At 39.3% G+C, this 23,444-nt stretch overlaps 1 protein-coding gene across 1 annotated transcript in view; it reads right to left on the minus strand.

Annotated features, from left to right (window-relative positions):
- Positions 1 to 23,444, minus strand: part of DNAH9 (dynein axonemal heavy chain 9) — a 3,419,770-nt gene that overhangs the window by 1,693,865 nt on the left and 1,702,461 nt on the right. The window contains exons 31-32 of the mRNA XM_044069722.1: positions 16,927 to 17,214; positions 8,754 to 8,964 (exon numbers count right to left, since the gene is read on the minus strand). Coding sequence (XP_043925657.1) covers positions 8,754 to 8,964; positions 16,927 to 17,214 — 499 coding nt within the window. The remainder of the gene's footprint in view (positions 1 to 8,753; positions 8,965 to 16,926; positions 17,215 to 23,444) is intronic.

Consider the following 23,444-nt stretch of genomic DNA (forward strand, 5'->3'; position numbering starts at 1 on the left):
GTCCAGACCATCACTGGCAAAGCAGCATGGTCTGTTGACCATCTCCTTCCATGCTGACAAATATTGCACCTCCTTAGAATGACACCAATTATTAGTCAATCATCTTTTGTTCGTATTGTGGCATCATCCTTGGAGAAGGTAAAATGCTGCTCAGTGCTAGGCTCACACCAGCCTGAGACACATAACCCAAGAGCTCCATGATGTCTCTTTTCATATAGTCTAAGGAGGTACATCTCAGATCATTTACTTTCACATCGACTATGACTGAGTCATATTGCGGTCCAATGACCTGAGTGCGTGCGTAATGTGGTGGAGCTTAGCCCCTGATAAGCAACTGACCATGACTTTCTTCTTACTCGGCCTAGTGAGAGGGACAACAGTGTGCCTCACAATGGAGTCTCCAATGACCAGAATGTTGGAGTGTGTGGTGGCTTGCCTTATGGTCTTAGAGGTAGAGACTCCATGAGATGTAGCTCTATGTGGTGATGTTGGTGTTGTTTGAAAGAGTGCATTTGGGGCTGCTGAGGGTATTTGTTATGTGTACTTTTGTCTAGCAGGTCTTTGTGATTTAGGAAGGTTATATTTAAGTGCCTCAGCATATGTGGGTCAATATGTCTGCTTTGAATTGTGTGTGATAGGTGCAGTGTATGTACTACTGACAACCTATTAGTTCTTTTATGTGAGATTTTTGCCTCCGGTGGCATTGTATAAATATACCATGTCAGTTTGTTTGAGAATTAATTGGTTTTCAGTAAACATGAGGCAAGTTCTACATTGCCTGAGGATGCCCATATCTGCCAATCTGGTAACAGAGACAGTGGGAAAGTTCATATCCATGGCAACAGACCCTTTTTTACTGATTAGACATAGTTGGAGTGAGAATATCAATCAATGTCAGGAGTATCCAGTTTAAAAATATGGGGACAGTACTCGTCACTGCAAACTAGTTGTCCTGTGTGCAACTAGGTTTTGGAGAAATAGTAGTCTGCAATCTTAAGTCTTGACAATCATTGCAAGACACTCCAGAAGACATTCAGAACTGCAGATAAGAGACAGAGAATTCAGAATGTTGCTCAGCAGTATGATGTTGTAGTGATAGACCGAGCAGCTGCACTGAGACCTTATGTTGTTCAACAAGACAAAGGTTAATTTTACAGAAGAAACAGAAGACATCTTTTTTAAGTCAACAATACCTAGTTCAGAGAGTAACGCACAATCTGGGACAGCACAGTAGTAAAAAGATGTTACATAGGCTTTTTTTAAAGTAGAATTACATGAGGAGGATACTTGTTTTGCATCTTTACCAGTACAAAAGCAGCCAGAAGTGTCCCAAAAAGAATCCCAGAAGTTCAATAGGGATGATGCTATTAAATAATCTAGCTTTTGAAGGCCACTGACAACACCAACCAGATCCATGAGCAGTTCAAGAGCTGATCATGATATTAAAGTTTCATAGTTTAGTACTAGGCTATCTGCCCTGGGGCATTTATAAGCCTAGCCCTAGTGATGTGGCTTTCGCCACCCCATGTAGTGGTACTAGAGTGTACAGAATAGATTTAGAATACTGTGCCTTTGTCTAGTAGTGACACATTGAAGACCCCCTTACTTATTAAAATTAGTTTACTGTGCCTCTGTCTAGTAGTGACACAGGGATGACCCCCGGGGCAAACCTACGATCTCCCATCCACTCGTCAAGATTTCTCTTGAAGAAAGTCAGTGAGGGGCTCTGCCTAACATGAACTGGGATTCTGTTCCAGAGTATGGGAAGCCTCTGAGTTCTGAATCTGTCCCTCCAGCATGTCCTATTCATATTTGTGCTGAGGTTTAAATCTTTAGCTCTCGTGGTTCTAATGGATTTGGATTTTTTGAGGTGGAGCATGTCCATCAATTCCTGGTTGGACATGGCCTTGTACGTCAGGCACAGATCACCTCTGAGCAGGTGGTATGCTACTCAATAGAGCTGAAATTTCTTTAGCCTGGCAGCATATGACATATGATGGAAACCCTTGATCCTCTTGGTGAGGTACTTCTGGGGTCTCTCCAGCTGTTGTACGTGCCGGGTGAGGTACATACCAAATGGGGCATTGTACTCAATCATGGGCCTGATAAGGGAGGAGTATAGGGGTACAATGACCTCCTTTGATCTGGATGTGAACCCCTTCATGATAAGGTGGGCAAGGTAGAAAGTCTTTCTAACCACTTTGGCAACGTGGGTATCAAATGAGAGGTCACTATCGACTTGGGTCCCCAGGTCTCTGATTACTTTTTCAATACTCAGTGGGTTACTGTCTATGTGATAATTTGTGGGTACTTTGTTTTTCCCAAAGGGGATGACTATACATTTCTTGGCATTCAGTTTAAGGCCATGATTCCAGCACCAGTTGTCCGTTTCAATGAGGCCTTTCTGTAGGATGTATGTGTCAGCTGGTGTATCGACTATGGCGCCTAGCTTGCAGTCATCTGCGAACTTTGTCAGCCACAACCCTCCCATGTTTGCTTTCACATCTGAGAAGTAAATGCCGAACAAGACGGGTCCCAGGACAGAGCCTTGTGGGACACCACTTGTGACTGGCTTTGAGTCTGACATGGCTCCCGCAATTTTGACTTTATGGGTTCTGTTCTTTAGCCAGTTTGCAACCCATCTTGTAACATATGGATTTACATTTAAACTGTTGAGCTTGTCTATGATGCCTGAGTGGGGTATTGTGTCGAAGGCTTTAGCCAAGTCCAGGTAGGCTGTATGGACTACTTTGCCCTCATCAATGGCTCTAGTGACTGTTTCGAAAAAGTCAACCAGGTTCAAAAGGCAGGATCTGCCCTTTACAAAGCCGAACTGGGTGGGATCAAGTGTCTGTAGGTCCCCAATGTCGCTGTTTATGAGTTCCATAATGATTCTTTCCATAGCTTTGCAGACCAGGCTGGTTAAGCTTATGGGGCGGTAGTTCCCAGGGTCTGTAGCGGAGCCTCCTTTGTGGAGTGGGACCACTGTTGCTGTATGCCAGTGTTCAGGTACATATCCTGTAGTAAGGCTAAGGTTAAATAGAATTTTTATATGCGGGTTTAGCTCCTCTTGGAGTTCACGTATCACGCAACCGGGGAAACCATCAGGTCCCATTGATGCTGTGTTCTTTGCTTTGCTGAGGGCGGCTCTCACCTGGACATCTGAGATGACAGGGAGGTTACATTCAGCTGCAATAAGTATTTCTTCTTTTGGGGGTGAGGGAGGGGAGAAATTTGCACTGAACCTGTCTGCCAGAATGTTGTCAATATCTGTGGGTTCGGTGAATTTTTTGTCATTGTGTACTAACTCTGAGCATATCTGAGGGTTTCTGCCCAGGTTTCTAACATAACTGAAGAATGCCTTGTGGTTATCTTTAGTGTCCTTGCTGATTTTTCTCTCAAAGTTGGCCTTGGATGTTTTTATGAGAGAACGTAGCTTTCTACTAGTGCTGATCAGAGATGCCTTCCCTTTACGGGATTTTGCTCTGTCTTGCAGTAGCTTCCTTCCTTTGTTATACAATTTGTTTATGGCTGGGGTCCACCAGACAGGACACTTTCCCTTGGTGGAGAGGGTCTTGGTTTTATTTGGGATTGCACGATCCATGCATTCTTGGAGATGTCCGTAAAAAGCATTTGTGAAGGATTCAGCATTGTAGGATGTGCTTTCCATTGGCCCAGTGGGCTTAAATGATACCATCTCAGTCTTAAGAAGTGTAAAGTCGGCTTTTGAGAAGTTTTTCACTGTAGTCTTTTGTGCTGGGGGTGGAGGTGGAATATGTATATCTAGGGTGATTAGTTTGTGGTCAGATCTCACTAGTGAGGGGAATACTTCCGGTGTGGAGCATTTTGTCCCCATGTTTGTGATGATCAGGTCTAGTATATTATCTCCCCTTGTGGGAGAGGTGACTAGCTGTTCCATTGCATTTGAGTTTATGAATTCCAGGAACCTTTGGGCTAGAGTGTTAGGGCTAGAATAGTGCACCCAGTCTATGTTAGGGTAGTTGAAGTCTCCCAATATGATGGTATTGGTGAGACATTCATATCTTCCAATGTCTTCAGGAAGGCTGAATGGGGTTCTTGAGATTGGGAGGGTGGTCTGTAACATGCAACCAGTTGTATAGCAGTTTTGCCTATGGTTAGTTGCACCTGGATGGTCTCTGATGATTCATGTGTTGCCACTAACCTGGTGGTATGGGTGTCCTTGATGAATATGGACACTGCCCCTCCCTTTGTGGTTCAGCCCAGGTTTTGGGGCCGAAAAGCATGATACGAGGTAAAGCCTGGTAGTGCTGGGGTGTTCTCAGGAGCCTTGAACCAGGTTTCAGTTACTGCGCAGACATCAATGTTCTCCATACTGAGGAGTGCTTCAAGAGCCTGCATCTTGAGATTTAGACTTCTGGCGTTGAGCAGCATTACCCTTAATTTTCTTCCATTTTTGTTTTCTAAGGAGGTGGGTTCGTCTTTTGAGCCTTGCCTAAAAAAGGCACTATGGGGGTGGCAAGAGCCTTAGCCAATATCCGGAAGCCCAGTGGTGACAGGTGCAAGCCGTCCCTCGCAAAGCAGCGTGGCTTGTCCAGCATGTCATCCCAAGCAGACAGACATTGGATCCCCCTAGAATGACACCAGTAATTGAGCCAATTATTAAAGCTGATCATCTTGCCTTTGTATTGTGGCATCATTCTTGGTGAGGGCAAGATGCTGCTCAGGGTCAGGGTCATACCAGCCTGGGCTACATAATCAGAGAGCTCCTCTATGTCTCTTTTCATGTAGTCCAGGGAGGTATGTCTCAGGTCATTCACGCCGGCATGGACAATGATGGTGTCATATTTGTACGTGCTTTTGAGTGACCTGAGTGTGTGTGTTATATGGCGGATCCTAGCCCCCGATAGGCAGCTTACCATTACCCTCTCCTTGTTCAGCCTGGTAAGTGGGACGTCAGTGTGTCTGACTATAGAGTCACCTATCACTAGTGTATCAGGCATAGTGTTTGGCCTTAAGGGCTGTGACTGATTGACACACCGATTTATTGAAGTATGTGTTGCATGTGTTATGTTTTGAGGTGGTGGATTTTTGGGTGTCTGCTTTGGGAGCCTCTGTTGTTTTGGTAAGTTTTTTATTAGAGCCTCCGAGTACGTCTTTGTGTTATTATGTGTTTGATTTGCAGTTGGGGTAGGTCTATGTGTGACTGGGTTTGTTGTATGTGTGGTTACCTTCTCCTCCTGTCTGGTCTTGCCAGTCCTGAGTTGAGAGAGTTCAGCCTCCAGTTTGGCTATATAGTTGCATCTCTCACATGTATTTGTGTTTGTTGGGAGGAGGAGAGGGTTGTCTGTGTACATGAGACAATTGTAGCATTGTCTCAAGATTCCCAGATTGACCATCTGAACAGGAGAAGATGCTAGTAATCTACCACTCAACATGCTAGAATATTATACGAGAGTGCTGTGCCTTTAAGGGAAGTGCGTATTCACAGGGGTGGTAGGTGGATGTAGTGCTACTTTAGTTTGAGAGTGCTTACTTAGAAGAGAAGTTTTGAGAACAAGTGCTAGGCTATAATATAACGAGTAGACTGGTTATTCTAAGAGTAGAGCTTTCTAAGGGAAAATTTGAAGAGCAGACTTGGCGGAGCCACAAAAAGTTTAACCCTGTGTAACCGGCGCTGAGCTATGCGCACAATCACGTAAAGCCGCGCAAATGTGGATTTTAAACAGGGAACTTCAAAATAGCTAGAAATGGTCCAAAACAACCAATTACTACAGCTCTTGTGCTGAGGTCACTGCTTCAGGGACAGATAGGCTGCTCAAGGCTCCCCACTCCCACTGGTGAGCAAAGAAACTTCCTTCTGTCCAAGTAAGGTAATGGACAACACAGGAACTACACCACAGCCCAGAATACAGCAAAGCCTGTAAACTGGTCTAAACTAGTCGAGGAGAGGAGGGAAAACAAGGATTATTTTTTTGTTTTTTTTTTGTTTTTCAGATAGAAAGCACACAGAAATACAGAAAACAGTACTAAATCAGTTACACAGGCTAGCACACTTTAGTGGGCAGCCTCAACAGTTAAACAAACAAACAACAAACTTTCGACCAATTTTCGACCAAGTATAATTTTAAGTGCAGATATTATATAATGCAGCAAACAGTTAAAAAAAAACGTTTAAGCTTGTTCAAAATAAGCAAGAGAAGGTATTTCAAGTACAGAAACAGAAAAAATACTTAAATCAGGATAGTAGTCGCTTTTCTCTGTTCTCTGTAGCTAGGACCACTCTGCAGGACCACGTGGAGCTGTCTCTGAGTAGTATAGCCAGAATAAAATGCTCAGAGGCGGATTTTAAACAGGGAACTTCAAAATAGCTAGAAATGGTCCAAAACAACCAATTACCACCGCTCTTGTGCTGAGGTCACTCCTTCAGGGACAGATAGGCTGCTCAAGGCTCCCCACTCCCACTGGTGAGCAAAGAAACTTCCTTCTATCCAAGTAAGGTAATGGACAACACAGGAACTACACCACAGCCCAGAATACAGCAAAGCCGGTAAACTGGTCTAAACTAGTCGAGGAGAGGCGGGAAAACAAGGATCATTTTTTTGTTTTTTTTGTTTTTCAGATAGAAAGCACACAGAAATACAGAAAACAGTACTAAATCAGTTACACAGGCTAGCACACTTTAGTGGGCAGCCTCAACAGTTAAACAAACAAACAACAAACTTTCAACCAATTTTCGACCAAGTATAATTTTAAGTGCAGATATTATATAATGCAAACAGTTAAAAAAACAGTTTAAGCTTGTTCAAAATAAGCAAGAGAAGGTATTTCAAGTAAAAAAAAAACAGAAAAATACTTAAATCAGGAAAATAGTCGCTTTTCTCAGTTGTCTGTAGCTAGGACCATTCTGCAGGACCACATGGAGCGGTCTCTGAGTAGTATAGCCAGAAAAAAATGCTCAAAGGCAGATTTTAAACAGGGAACTTCAAAATAGCTAGAAATGGTCCAAAACAACGAATTACTACAGCTCTTGTGCTGAGGTCACTCCTTCAGGGACAGATAGGCTGCTCAAGGCTCCCCACTCCCACTGGTGAGCAAAGAAACTTCCTTCTATCCAAGTAAGGTAATGGACAACACAGGAACTACACCACAGCCCAGAATACAGCAAAGCCTAAAGCCTATAAACTGGTCTAAACTAGTCGAGGAGAGGCGGGAAAACAAGGATTTTTTTTTTTAATTGACTGAAATTATTTCCGAATGTGAATAAAAATCTGATCTGATATACAATGCCTGTGAGATTCCTGATTTTCAGGGACGTCCCTGATTTTGACTCAAATTTTAGCTTTGTCCCTCTTAATCCCTCTTAACACTAGTGCCTTTTGAACAAAAGGTGGTGAATTATACTTAATAAATAATGGCAATATTATTCCAACAAAACACAAGAAAACAAACTGCAAAATCCCAAAGAATAAGGCACCACGCCTGGAACAGCAAATTAATTTATTATAAAGTGCTTTTCATCCACACCAAATAGTCGAACTTCATCATATACAAGTACTTCATTCACAAGAAACAGTTTAAATAACCATCTCGGTAAGTCACATGACATCCCAGCTAAACATTTAAAGTGCTAGTCACATCTATTTAAGAAATAACAGCATATATTTAAAATGACCATGTTAATATTTCTAAAATCCACAATTATACTAGTTAAAACAAAAATATGTTAAACTTCTGTCCAACAATTTAATAGAAACAGTGAGTATGAGTATAAAACTTAATGTAAAAGTATATTTAGGGGAAAAGTCCCCAAAACTATCTCATTAGATTTTTCAATTTCAAAATACACATTAGGGAACACATACCATTGAGTCCTAGGTGGCTGTAGCCATTCAATCGAATTTGCCAAATAAGTTCTAGTCTTTTGAGTTCTAACTGGATGGGGGCCTCCCCTATGATTCTGTGCCACCTGCTCTATAACTTGAAATTTAAATGTATGTTCAGGATTCCTAAAGATATGCTTTGCCAAAGCATTTTCCATTTTTTGTCTACTGATACTATATACATGTTCGTAGACTCTATCCTTAAGCCTTCTTTCTATTTTGCCTATGTAGAATGATTCACACAACTAGCACTTGGCTAAATAAACTGCCATCATAGAGTTACAGTTGTGCTTCATTCTACAGGTTATCTTATTATTGTTCACTATTGTTGTGAGGCCCACATCCATGGACCTACAGTAATGCCATTACTATTATTTAGCCAAGCTTGAAAAATGACCGTTTATTAAATGTGGCTGAGAATACTGCTTTAATTCTTCTGAAAACTCTAGCTCTGCCTGTGCCTACCAGAATGAGATTACTTAGCTGTGTTTTATAATACGGGATTAAAATAATCAGACATCAACACAGATGGAGCGCCTTCCCCTACTCTGAATCACATGATAGTGCATGAATTTTAGTTATCTGTTCATCTTTTTAAGAGTGAAATGTTAAAAAAGAAACACTAACATAAACACACATGAAGAGAAATAAAAAGTCTAAGGCAATCAAGACTATAGCAAAAGTTATGTTTAATTCCACTCATCACTTCCTTGTACCACATGCATCTACTGCAGGAGATAAAAATATATATATTTAGGAGGTACAGAATTCATATTAACAGAGGATCACTGCAGTCACCAACCCATCCAATGCAACACACTCCAGAATAATTTAAGTCTGGTTTTGTCAGAACTAGGCCGAATACTGTAACTATGCAAAATCAAACATTACCATCTTTCCATTCTCTGGTTGCTGGATTGATGATACCAAACAGCTCGTCATTAGTCACGGCTTTGGGGTTGAGATCTGCCCACACTGGCCGGCGCTTCATGTTCTGATAGGTTTTATAGAGGGACTTTAATACCTGGGACTTGCCGGTACCTGCATTTCCCACCACAAATACAGAGTGCCTCACAGCAAGGAGCTCCTCGAGCTGTACCACCTGTAAAAATCACAAACGATTTATAACCCATCATTAATACAATAAATTATAACATACATCAATAATTGTAACATAAACTGAACTATATAATAAGCAAGTTTTACCGTCTAAACTCTAGTCAGGTGTTAAAAAATTATATTGCAAACCAATGGACTCGGTGACCACAGTGAAACACACATCAGCATAGCTACTGTAATATCAGAAATTACATCCACCATTGTTATAGCTTCCCCAACAAAAAAAGTTATACTAAATCTTTTAAGAACTGCCTATGTCTAGTATTTTTATTTTTTTTTTGCAAAACACAAGTGTTCTGCATGTTTGAAAAATGTCCTTAAATTCTGCATCTCAGTGTTATACCAAAAATGAAAATGTAACAAAAATATCAAGAAAATGAAATACCTTGTTCAGAAAACAATAAACAACCAACCAATACTTAGCAATTATTATTGTTTGAACAAACAATTTAATTGTCTACTGTTTAGTTTGGTTAAGCAGCCTTAGCTTGAAATCTCTTAATGCTATGCTTGAAGAAGGTAAAAAGTATACACAGAAAATGCACTGCGAGTGCAATCCATGAACATACCAGCAATGCCTTGGTAAACCATATCCAGTGACTCACAGCAGCAAAAACAGAAGAGGAGTACAGATTACATTGCACACTTCTATTACACAGATACATTCTTTTCAAATGGTAAAACAACTGTTAAATACATATACCAGAAAGCAGAGCAGGGTCATAGGAATTTATATTTCTACTTACTGTGAGGAAATCTCAATGCTGGTATTGCAGGCATAGCCCTGATGACCTCACAAGTTAATATGAATTAAAGGTGACTCTGCCATAGTCTACTGCTTAATTATAATGCACACTGATGTGTTGAATTATAGCACATTCATACACAGAAGCATCACAAAAATAGCTGCATATAAAACTGAATCAGCAGTTCTCTGAATATTGGACACTGGAATGAAAACTATTTAACCAGCTCTGAACTGTGATCTCATTGATTACATTTTTTGCTAGGACAATCAAATTTATCTGTAAAATTATATTATAACAGTCATAGAACAAAGTGTCACTGTAACAAAATACATTTTCTTTATTATTCTAAATTAGTTTTGAAGTAAGGGTGCATAGATTTATTTATGGTGCCTTCAATTTTCTTCCTTTTTGCCCTCAGCACTGACGCACATGTGCAATTGTTTTTAGATTAATTTATTTTGATAGACACTGATGGCCCACAGGTTCAAACTTCAACTGTTCAGTCTGTACAAAGACTTAAATTAATCAGCCAGATCCCTTAACTGCATAAAACGCAGCTGATACTGATAACAAGTCTGTGCCACTCATGTACATATGTAGATGTTAATTGTCACCAGGATACCTGCATACAAATGTTTTGCAGTCACCATTGTCATGCATGTATAACTTTGGGAACAAATGGCAAAAAAAGTGGTGATAAGAAGTGGGACTTATTTTAAAGATGGAAGATCAATGAAGGAAAAAGGGGACCATGCCGTGAAAGGCACCATCAGCTGCTCTTCCTTGTATGGAGTTTACGAGTACTCCTGCAACAGAAGTAACTGTTACATGTCAGAGACTAGATCTAGAAAAGAAAGGAACCAACAGTCAATTTTTTATTGACATGCAGCACATTTTTGCAGAAACCATAGCTCACACAAGTGTGGGAGCATTCAGATAATGGTACTGTTTGGGCACAGTACATATTCATTTTTCATTTACCCATTTACTCCAATACAGGTTTTGGTACAAAGCAAAAACACATCCTGAATATGCTGCTAAACACACTTATGTGATAGTTCCTGGATAGCCAGTTTATCTACAATACATCTCTGGGACATGAGATGAAAACAGAGCACCAAAGTTGAATTAGCCAAGTTAGCCTAAGCTCAAGGTGATGATGGGGAGGGGGGGGTGCAGTTAAAAAGTGAATCATCCAAAGTTCACAATGTCCTGCAAAACATTTGTGCAGTGCTTGCAGTGATGTGACTATGATCTTATACAAGGAAAAGCAAGTTTGTTAAGCACTTTTCTGATATCAGTTAAGATTGGGTGTAGTGCTGGAGATGAAAAAGGGAGCTCATTGGCTGAAAAAGCTGTTAGAACTTCACTCTGCTACATTTATAACATTTATAAAACAAAGTGTGACAGAAGAAAATTTCTTTCAGCTTTTAAAGTAATTTGCTCTTTAGCTGGATACATTTTCTGTCTGCTACCTGACTGTACTAGTGTCTTTTACTGGCTTTTAAAGGTTTACATGTTTTCTCCATAATTGGTAGTACATGGATATGAAAAATCTCCATGAACTACTAAGAATTACGGTCATGTCTAACCAATCATAACTCTTTCTTATGTGTTCTCAACATGGATGCCAAGATTCACCACCTCAAGGTGAAATTTCTTGGTATCTATGACTTGAAGACATAAATTGGTTATGATTAGGGAGACAATCCTCTATATTTTGCTGAAAGGAATCCCATGTAGTTCACAACATATGTCAAACTTCACAAAATAACATCAGTTTTATTTTTAGGAAAATCTTAATTTTCTGAAGGCCAGAAAAGACAACAAAATACCTTTGAGATCCATGCAAACCTACTGTAATATTATTAGACTGTCGAAGCATATTAATTTCTCATTATGAATGGCACCGTACAATCATCATGAGGGTGAAGGCTGCAAACAAATGGCACAAAGGCTGTGAAATCTTAAGACATGACCTTGGGTATGACAGCTATCTTTCAATGGGAAAAGCAGAGAGCAACAGAATTTGATTGTAATAATTCTGTCTGGCACAGGTGTCAAAGGGGTGGGCTATCTGCAACTAACTAGCAAGTGAAACCAGTGAGAGACAGATACAGGTGTGATCAGTTCCGGTTACCTGAGGTAGATTTGTCAGTATGACAAGCAGCACTGTGGACAAGACAGGTGCAGTTATTGGGAGGAAGATAACATCAGAATGGAGAATGAGACAGTGAATATTTAGCAATTAACTCTGGCAAAATATCATTAAAGTTTCTGATCAAAGATCTTGAGAAGATGTCCAAGGAGATGTACTCCAGACAACAATTCAGTATTAAACCAGCTAAGCCAAACACTTCATGGAACAGCCTTGTACATTCAGTATCTACATGAGTGATAAGACAATGAAGTGTGAACCATTGAATAGCTCACAATAATAAACATATTAATTTCTCTATAAGTTGGCTAACATTTCTCAAACTATTAAATCGTTATCATATAACTTGTATCTATTCTTAACCAATGTTCTCATATTATGTCTAATTTTGTATGATTTAAACTGTAGTTGTTTTTTTAAACACCTTAAAATTATTGTTATTAAAATATTTTTAATACTTGGGAGCTTTTTTCCCCTGAACTTCCACTGAAAATGGGCTCCTACCCATTCGGACTTTCCTGGTAATCATATGTCAGTAATAAAATACATTAATAAATGTAGTATTAATATGCTTTTAAAACAAAATGTAAATAAGATAAATCAAAGGGTACCACACAAAGTGTAAATGATAAACTTATCAGCTTTGAGATCAAATTGCTTGAGTGTCACATGCCTAAATCACAAGACACTGAGGAACTAAAGAACATCTCTGTTGTCCACAGGAAATCACACACAAAGTGATTCCTAAGTGTCCACTAAAAGCTTTTTCATCTTTGTTTGTACAACCACGAAATTGGCATAAATATAATTTCAGAGGAAGGGGGAACTTGCACTCCTCCATGTGGGTGGGGGAGGGGGGTAAATGCTTCCGGTTAGAAATTTTGTCCTTTGGATATATTTTGGACATGCATGTTCAGTGTGTTGGTTCTTTCACATCTATCATTGAAGGTTTCATAGGGGTCCCCTCTAAATTTGGTAGTAAAGTCATAAAAAAAAAACAGTCAAGGGGCAGGATGTTGGGTGAAATACAAGTGAAACTAGTCTGGATTGATCAAATGACAAGTATTCTATTTCATTTCTCCATTTTCTTTACTTTTTTATAACTGGTGAGTGATTGGTATAATGGCTAATGTTTTTTACCTCATAGACACAATGTAGAGGGTTTGAGTCTTCCTTTGGGTTGGAAAATTTGGCTAGGCTTAATATGGCCCACAAGGGCAGATAGCCTAGTATTAACAGATGAACTATACGAACCTACATCTGCGGACTATGAATGTGTGTTTATTATGTTTAACTATGAATATTTATTTGTTTTTTATATTTGTTGACCTGGAAGGTTCTGCATGGAAGTTGTATTGTCTGTGATTTCCCCTGGTAGTACAAGTATAATGAATAAACATCAAAATAACCACATATAAAGTTCTACAAAAAAAATGGATCAATGGCAGAATAAGGAATCTAACAACAAAGTATCCTAAAACATCTCAGAAATAATACAGAAAGTAATTAAACATGAATCATATGAAAACTAATCTACAAATAACTTAGAAATACATATGAAGCAAAACTAATAAATCAAAGTTCACAAAACATTTTTTGCAAGTGGGCAACTAATTTTACAGCAGCACAGCTGTGGTGAAAGAATAAATACCCTGACTGAACAAAGGTTAAACTGATCAATGAACTCATTCAGTTTTTTGATACTTATATGTTCTGAATTTCAGGGAAATCAGAATATATCTAATAACAGAGAAATAGAAAGCACTCAGTCAAAAACATGGGCACTACAAAGTGGCTGTTGTATACAACGTACCTCATAGCTTGCAGTGATAGTACAGGCTGCAATATCAATACCTCATTCTACCCTGTTAATAAAACTAAATAAATACAAGATATATGCCCACAAATATAACCATAACAATTTAAAGGGAAGTGCCCTACATGATGCATGCATATATAGTATTTATGCAACAAAGCCAATGTTCAAGTGAATTCACCTGCAGAACAGAAAAGTCCATGCACAATAGAGATGAATTCAAGCATATGAGACAATCAGCAATTCAAAATAAAATAACTTCAAAAGTATGACAAAACGTGAAACATGAAACACTAGAAGCATATTAAAATGAAGGGAATACAATGAGATAACGCGATTATTCATACAGATGGAAATCCAAAATATATATAATGTAGACAAGTATGTTTCTGCTCTTATTTCTTGGATTCCAGGTTATATCACAGTGGTAGTTCAGCTTTGTCTGTAAATAGTTTTTAGAACATTTTTTTAAGTTCATTATCCTGTGATATAATGTAGATTATAGGGAGCTTTATTCCAAAGTTTATAAAGGAATGCAGGATGACTGTCCAATTCAGGGTTATGGGGAGACTGAACGTTTACTAACAAGTAATGGGTGTAAGGCAGTAATCTATCCCGAATGGGATGCCAATAACAGGACTCATACACACTCAGAAGTGCACAGCACTGATACTCAGGAGTAATTCGAACATCAGCACTTCATCCATCAGTATGCCCTTGGGAAGTGAGACCAACTGCTATTCCATCTTTTAACATTATCCTTATCAAGATTAAAATTTGGAGGATTCAAGAAACAAGCAGATCTCAATCTCAGAGCCAAAATGTTCTACACTGTTGCTTTTGTAAGCAACCCCAAGCATCAGTCTATAGCATAGATAATAAACAACTTCAAAATGAAAAGGTCATGAGAGACCCAGGCACATGGATAGGCAGCTCACTGACATTTAAACATAGCTTTGCAATGTCGGTTAGGATTTTTTTTACCTTCCATAGCTTGTAACAAAAAGTATATATTTCAGATGAAAAGAAGCCCTCACTTCCATGTACACTTATTTAAATAAACTCTTCAGCATGTAAAATGCCCCTTTGGGATGTACCTTACTAAGCATATAAAGCAATTGCAAAGACACCAGAGTTTTGTAATTAAAAAGATCTGGGAACTAAAATATCTAAGCTACAAAAGACAGACCGGAGGCTTAATTCCTTTATTAAGTATTTTATAGACTCCTTAAGGGAGACGTGTCTTGTTTATGGGGCTATAAGGGAGCCAGCAATCCAAGAACACTTACATGTCAAAAAACTAGACAGTCCAGCTAATACTAAGGCCATAGCTCTAAATCAGTTCCTACAAATAAATATGCCTATATGAAGGAATAGATTTTTTTTTTATTCACCACCTACTCTTCTAAGGAAGAGACTCCCTCTCCAAGTTAAGCAGTGTGACACATTGTCTGCATTTGAAACCAACTAGATGTATTTCATAGAGTCATTCCTAGTATGACAGGCCTGGTCCTCTATGAAATGAGACAAAAGGCCTAAAAGGTGGTTGCTGCCAAGGAGGAAATGACCTTGAGTCTTATTTGTCTTGCAATTCCTATGATCCTATGATCCTAGGAAGAAGAAAATGGCTTGAGGATGTAGAGCAAAAAATGACAATAATAATAAAAAGCTGCTGTCCTGTATTACAGTCATTTTGGTGTCTGGCTGTAAAATAATAATCGTGGCAGGAATCTCTCAGTTAGTTGTACATTAAACAGGTCAATGAAAATGCACCTGGCTGTAGACTTTAAATAAGGTATATTGTAGTGACTGAACTGCAAATTAATGAGCTTAGATCTTCATATTTTTGTTTAACTGTACAACATAATTTAATTTGTAAAGGAAGTCCTAAGACAGACAAACTCACAAATGCTTCTACAAGTAAGCAGTTCTGTAATATCTGCAACCTCTCATTCAAACATAAGATGAAGTAAATTCTTGGGGATGGAGCAAAACAAAAAAACAAAAAAAAAAAAAAAAAGTTGCTCTCAAGTGTATCCCTTTATTAAAGTCATTCTGTCAGGCAGCTGAAAAATTATAGACTTTGAACCCCTCACTTCACAAAATTTGTCAACTTTATATTTTTCCACTACACATATAACACTTTAGGAAATACAGTCCCATTAGCAAACTAATTAGCAAATACAGTCACATTAGTAAACTAATCCTGTCCAACCATTTCAGTTAAATAAATAATGCCAAAGACAGTATCAATGTGTGCTGATGCCTAAAGTGTCAGCACAATATAATTTTCTGGTACTGCACAAAACTGTACTTGTTTCCCGCAACACTGCAGTTAGCTTCTATCAGTCAACAACCCAGTTTCCACACCTTGTATCGGCAATAACGCAGTTTCCACACCTTGAATCACCAACAACCAGTTTCCACACCTTGTATCATCCCCTACTATCACCCGTTACAGCCACCTTACCTAACTGGTCAGGTTTACCATACCTCTCCATAAAGGAAGGAATAGGGATAGGAAGCTTTCATTAGTAACCAATGTTACAATAGCCTAAACTCATTTACCGAACTCTGAGTGAGGACTGAGCAGGGATACAACAGGGAGAGCTGATAATGTTTTACTGCATAACAGCCTCTCAAAGTCTGCCACTCACAGTATTAAGATATCATGGAAAATTCTGGTGCTGCCTACCTTGCCCTCAGTGGGTAAGCAAAGTAAAAAGATGTCATACCCTCTCTCAAAATGGGTGAGCAGGCCACTCACTGTTCTAGAACACCAATCAAACTGCCTGTGCCTGCGCTAATCTGTTGGACCCGCATTATTAGAATTAGTCAATAACATCGCCTTTGTGCCCAATAAGCCAGGTTCAGAGCTGTACTTAGAATTCCAGAACATTCCTTCAAAAACAGAATTACTGAATTCTGTAAAAAAAATAGAATGCGTTTTCAGAAACTTTTCCATGTAATTTTAGTCTGTGGATCTCAGTTCTGATAGCTGCAACACAAACAATGCTTAAGGAATTATTATACAATAAACTGCACTATAAAGAATACCATATAGGAACCAGTTAAATTCTAGCAGATATTTTTTACTGGCAAATGTGTACATTATGCTACTCTATAGAGCACAGTAGCATACCTATAAAACAAACAAAAGTATAACTTAACAGAATAATAAACAACAAGGCATAAATCTAAGCCTGATATCTTATTACTCACTTTTAGCACAAAGTTGTCCTCTGCTTGCAGCTTCAGATCCAAGATGGACTGCTTCACAAATTTTTCAAAATCAGGATCTCTCTTTCTGGGTACATCCAGGGCAGGGAAAAGATCTCCAATAAGGCCCATAAAAACAGGCATATCATCTGTCACTATCTTTGGAATATTAAAGTCACGCAGGGCTCGCATCAGGACTTGGTCTTCAGGACGATCAGGATCCCCTCGTTTCAGTGATCCAGCCACCACCAGTACAGATTTGATAGCACGTAGACCCCAGTCATAATGGTCCTAATTAGAAGCAGAAACAAGTGATCAGCTGTAAATGTATTTTTTCATTTCCTTTTTTTAAATTATAAAGCAGGGAAAACATCTAAAGCAACTGTTAGTCACTTTCAATGTCATTTTAAAACAATAAAAAGTAATCTGATGATTTATCGCATCTGTGGGTTGTCTTCACAAATATTTTTTCCTTACTAAGGCTGTGCTGAAGTGCTTACATTTGTAAAAGGACAGGGTTCATGCAATCTTATTTGGAGTAAAATACTTTCTTTAATAATGGTCTGAAATAGTTTGGGGGGAAAATGGCAGCTTGTAAAATTGTTTGTTACAGCAAAGGTTGTAAATGGAAAGTGTGGAATTCAAACCTAGGTATGACATTCACAGAAAAGCAAACAGTAACATAATGGGTAGATACAAACTGCAAAGTATGCAAAGCCACACTACCGAGTGGTGATAAGTTCAGCAATAAGTGTAAAAGCAACAGTCGGGGTTGTGGCCCAGGTTAATAAGGTCCATTATCATACTGCTGCACTGTTATACGGGGCAGTATTATTTCTGGACTGGTTGTGTACACACTTTGTGAAGTTTCATCTTTAAGTTATTTCTTAGTACAACTGGGAAAGAGTTTTCTTATATGACAACATGAATACTGCGCTTATAAATACTTAGCGGCACAAGTAAGATGATAAATCCATGGTGATGCAGACAAGATGATGATGAGCTACACTTCAGAAAAGATGCATGTTTTCTATCACACTCTTTTACAGTCTAACATTAAGCTGCATTTATGTACTTTTTTATATTACATACATGTATACATGCACATGTATGTGACATCCCTCCTCTGGGCCAGGAATCAAGTATCCTCAATCCTCACCACTGACAATGGTGGGGAACATTCACTTAGAATAGAGATAGATGCAAACAGTATTTTCAGATGCATCTCTATGCACTAAGCACAATTTTTCTTAAGATAACACAGGGAGCACACACTCCAGTTGTGGGGCTGGGTTTCCATCTCCAGCCCCCAAATAAAACTCCCCATTGACATACCTATAGAGTTAAGTCCTTAGCCTGGTGTTCCAAGCCAAGTCCTCCAATACCATCTCTGTGAAATCAGTGATCTCAATGTCCCTGTTCAAAGTAGCTGACACACTCAATCTCTGAGATTTGGATTTCACACAGACACACACACACACACACACACACACACACACACACACACACACACACACACACACACACCTTCGAAAGGCTGGAACAGCTTACCCACTCTACCACCTCCGCCTCAGACTAAAAGGTAGATACATTGCCACCAGAGCACCCACAAAGCCAGATACTCTAAAGCTCTTACCAGGGTATTCAATTACTCTTAGTAAAATTAATACTTACACAAACAGTAGTATTAACCAAGCAGGAAGACTTTCAGGAGCATGGAGCTATAGTGCCACCAAATAAATACAATTACTCTCAAACGTTAAATATTTTCTAAAAGACTAGCAACAATATAAGGTACAGATCTATTTAATAATAATAACAATATTTAACTAGTCTAACTATATTTTCCTAACTGACTGAAGAATTACTTTTCCCTACTTACTTGCTAAAGCAAGGCACGATGAAGTGGATGAGTGTCTTGTGTCAGTATCGCATCTCTCACTAGTATCTAAATACAATTTCAGTGCTGGCTACAAAATGACATCACATCTGGTCACCTGACTCTATGATTCCCACATTACTTCCTCACTAGACACTTGAGCCAGGATCTAGCACAGATGTGTCACAATACACACTGAGAACCCTGCCAAAACTTCTTCCATCATCTGGAGACTGTAAAACAATTCCAATACTTTCATCCTTCTGCAGAGAGTAACCAGCCATTCTCTGGCACCTCAAGGCAGCAATTATTTTGCCTCTAATGACACTAACAGCAGGACCCCAGCCCACACATTGTGTTTCTGGCTGCATTCAGACCTGTGAATTAAAATCTTTAAGGCCTAAACCAAGTTATTTAATTTCAGGTTATTTTTCTTAAAGTTAGCTGGGCTGAGCTTAACCTCTTCCTTTCCAGCATCCTCTGTTAACATATATACATTTCATCAGTTACAATACAGTCTGACATACATGCATATTTCTTTTCTGTCCAACAGGACCCACTTGCTGATCCCTTTTTAACACAAGCAACTTTACAAATACATTTTTAATACAAACATCTGTACAAAACAGTTTGATATTCAAATGACTTAAAATTATTTGCAAAACTCCAGCTAGCTATGCTGGCATATGTTACATATGCACTGCCCTACTCTCCCTGGCACAGCTGGCACTACCTCACATCATCACGATATATACCTAGCTAAGACTTAAAATGCTAATGTACCCTTAAAGACTTAAATAGTAGTGACTTGAATATACCCATAAAGACCTAAAAACTAAGATATAAAAATCATTGGCATTCAGAAACAACATAGCTGAAACACTTGTGCCCTTAAAGGGTCATTTACATATATCAAATGTAAAATCAACAAATTTAGTCGAGTAACAGGATGGTTGACAGGGATGTGTGACTGCACAATTCTTGGTGTTGGGGAATATGCCCTTTCCTCAATATTGTGCAGTCTCCTATTTGGTGTTGGGGAACATGCCCTTTCCTCAATATTGTGCAGTCTCAGATTTAGTATATATAATTAGCAGCAAGTGTGGAGAGTGCAGGGGGAGGCTTGCTCCAAATAAAAAGACAATGTTTTTTGTTGCTTTTTTTTAGTTTACGTTTTGCGCCAATTTTTTAACTTGGCACATGCACAGATGATGTGACAGTCACCGTTTGAGTGTTATGGTTATTTTCAGTGCACCCATATATCAATCAAAGGTCACACACAAATCTTTTACCAAAAACTACAAAAATGACTCTACAAAGCTAAAGTCTTCACTGTGTAATACCTTAAACCTCCTGTAGTGGTGGCCCAGGGGAATATATGCAGCCATGTAGCTTATGAATGCCCATTACTTTTTACTTTTTTAAGTCTTTAGTGGTACATTCATGCCAAATTTCACTAAATCTAGACATGTCATTTATATATGTATATACTGATAATATCTTTGGAGAGAGTGTATTTCAGTTGGCCTAATATATTTTCGCTGAACCAAGAATCACTGAAAAAACTCACTGAAAACCCACGTCACTAAATAACATTGCATAGAAAATTTCATATACACCAAATATACCTCCAACAGTTTTTTTTTTTTTTTTGCTGTTTACTCCCCCTTACATAAATATACTAACTCCATGGTTGCACAATCATGGAAAAAAAGAGAAAATGCCAAACAAAAAACAAAACCAAACAGATGGGGGTATAACATGATGGGGTATAAATGGCTTTCCATACTAATTTGCCCTGTAATTCTTATGATCCTAAGATCCTAAACCACACCAACAGTGATTGTCTATAGCATTCTAAGAACTGATTCAGCCAAATATGCTTTCAGTAAATGTGTTTTAAATTATTTTTTTTCAATTATTTGAGCTTGAGTAAAAAAGGCAGTTGTAAACATATGTGGGTATACATGCATACACACATAAAAAAAGTCACATATTTGACATCAAAGTCTTGGTTATGGCAGATACATATTTAGAATGGATCACTTGACAGGCTCAACCAGTAAGTTAAATGATGTATGTACGTTCTTACTTGGTACTTAGAGTGCTGATATAATAAACAGGACTTTTTGATTTTCACTGCATGTAAAACTTCTATATCATTATCTTTTTTGCAGGGTTTTATAAATAACATGTTATCAGTGATTGTCAATATGAGTTAAGGTTATGCAAACAGATATGTTAGAGTATGTCTGTGTGCAATAACAGAGTATTACAACTAGCGGGTGGCTCTACTCAAGAAAAGCTACTCTTATCTTCTTCTTCTTCTTTTAGCTTTTTCTCGGTTAGGGGTCGCCATAGCGGATCACCTGCCCGCTCAAGATTGGCAGTGGAGTTTTACAGTGTTGAGTTGCCAGACCGGCGCCCAACCTTCCACAGAAGGCACACACATGCACACACTCACACCTAGGGCCAATTTAGAGTGTCCAATCTACCTACAGCATGTCTTTGGGATGTGGGAGTAAACCAGAGCACCCAGAGGAAACCCACGCGACCACAGGGCAGACATGCAGACTCTGCACAGAAGGCACCCCAGCCGAGGATCGAACCAGAGAACCTCTTGCTGTGAGGTGGCAAAGCTAACAGCTGCACCACCGCCACAGCTACTCTCACAACACACTCCAAAAATATATATGCATATAGTCTAAGTTTAATAAATACAGCAGCACAATCTGTAATGATAAAGACACCTGCCAACCAAGGCTTCAGGTGAAATGTTTGTTGGAAGTGTTCCTGTACATCCCCCACCATGCCCCAAGATTCTCACTATACCTTTCTAAACATACTGGAAAATATTAAGATACAACCAAACACCCTAATACTGGGTGATTTCAACTACCCTGCCATTAATTGGGAAAACTACTCGGATACCAACTCCTTTTCCCAATGGTTCTTGGAATTCATAAATTCCAATGCCCTGGATCAACTAATCCATTGTCCCACCAGAGGAGCCAATATCCTAGACCTGGTCATTACCAACATTGGAGATAGCTCCACATCAGTGGTCACCCCCTCATTGGTCAGGTTTGACCATAAGCAAATCACTGTTGACATCCATATCCCACCCCCACCCCCCAATAAGGAAACCTCCTTAAAAAACTTCTCCAAAGCCAACTTCATGCTACTGAAGTCAGAAGTGACAAGCTTCACAACACCCACGCAGACGGGATCTGGAAGTTCGACTGCAAAATCCTACACTTAGGCACTGTTACACTACACATCCACTCATGCATGAATCGTGCCATCCCAAATAGAACCAAGATGCTCTTTTCCAAAAAAAAGGAAGCCAATCTGGTGGTTCTCGGCTATAAACAAACTATACAATAGAAGGAAGAAACTGTTGCAGAAAAGAGGAAAATCCCAGGATGCAAAAACCTCCCTCACCAGCCTCAGTAAGAAGCTGAGATCCCTCATAAAATCCTCAAAAGCTAGTTAACGAAAATAAAATTGCCAAAGATTCCAAAGACAACCACAAGGCATTCTATAGTTATGTAAAGAATCTAAATGGCAACGCTCAGATCTGCTCTGAGCTATAACAGAATGGCATTAAATATACTGATCACAAGGATATTGCCAATATCCTGGCAGATCGATTTAGTGCCAACTAAACCCCCCTCTTACCCCCTAAAGGGCCCATCTCAATACCAAAAGATTGCCAAATTCCGATAATCATGGCCACATAGGTAGAAACCACACTCTCCAAAGCTAAGAATACAGCATCCATGGGACCAGATGCAATCCCAGGCTGTGTACTACATGAACTACAAAATGAACTGGCACCTCATCTAAGTGTTATGTTTAATCATAGCCTCACCTCAGGCTTTGTGCCCACTGAGTGGCGGATAGCTACAGTTATCTCGCTCCACAAGAGAGGATCCCCCTTGGATCTTGGGAACTACTGTCCCATCAGTCTGACAAGCCTGATCTGCAAGGGCATGGAATGCATTATCATGGAACTTATAAACAAAAACATTGGCAACCTTCAAACACTGGACCATACCCAGTTTGGGTTTGTGAAGGGCCGATCTTGTCTCCTGAATCTGACTGACTTCTTTGAATCAGTCTCCAGAGCTGTGGACAAGGGTAAAATGGTCCACACAGCCTATCTGGACCTCGCCAAGGCCTTTGGCACCATCCCCCACACTGGAATCATAGATAAACTTACTAAGTTGGGTATAAATCCCTATGTCACTCGATGGGTTGCCAACTGGCTTACTGACAGAACCCAGACTGTAAAAGTAGCAGACTCCAAATCCAGCTCCAGGCAAGTGACAAGTGGAGTACCTCAGGGTTCAGTCCTGGGACCACTCTTGTTTGGCATCTACTTCTCTAAAGTACAGGCCAACACTAAAAGACTCTGGCTATCAAAGTTTGCAGATGACTGCAAACTGGGAGCCATTATTGAATCCCCAAATGATGTGGATATTCTACAAAAAGGCGTTACAGAAGTGATCTCTGCTTAACATACAAGGCCTTGTCAAACCCTGAGCTGTTGGACATGCTCCACTTAAAAAAATCCCAATCCCTCAGAGCCACACGCTCCAGGGATCTAAACCTTGTCATCACAATGAACAAAATATGC

The sequence above is a fragment of the Protopterus annectens genome, chromosome 4.part0 (genome assembly GCF_019279795.1).
Source record: "Protopterus annectens isolate FY-2018-M chromosome 4.part0, PAN1.0, whole genome shotgun sequence".
Lineage (NCBI taxonomy): Eukaryota > Metazoa > Chordata > Ceratodontiformes > Protopteridae > Protopterus > Protopterus annectens.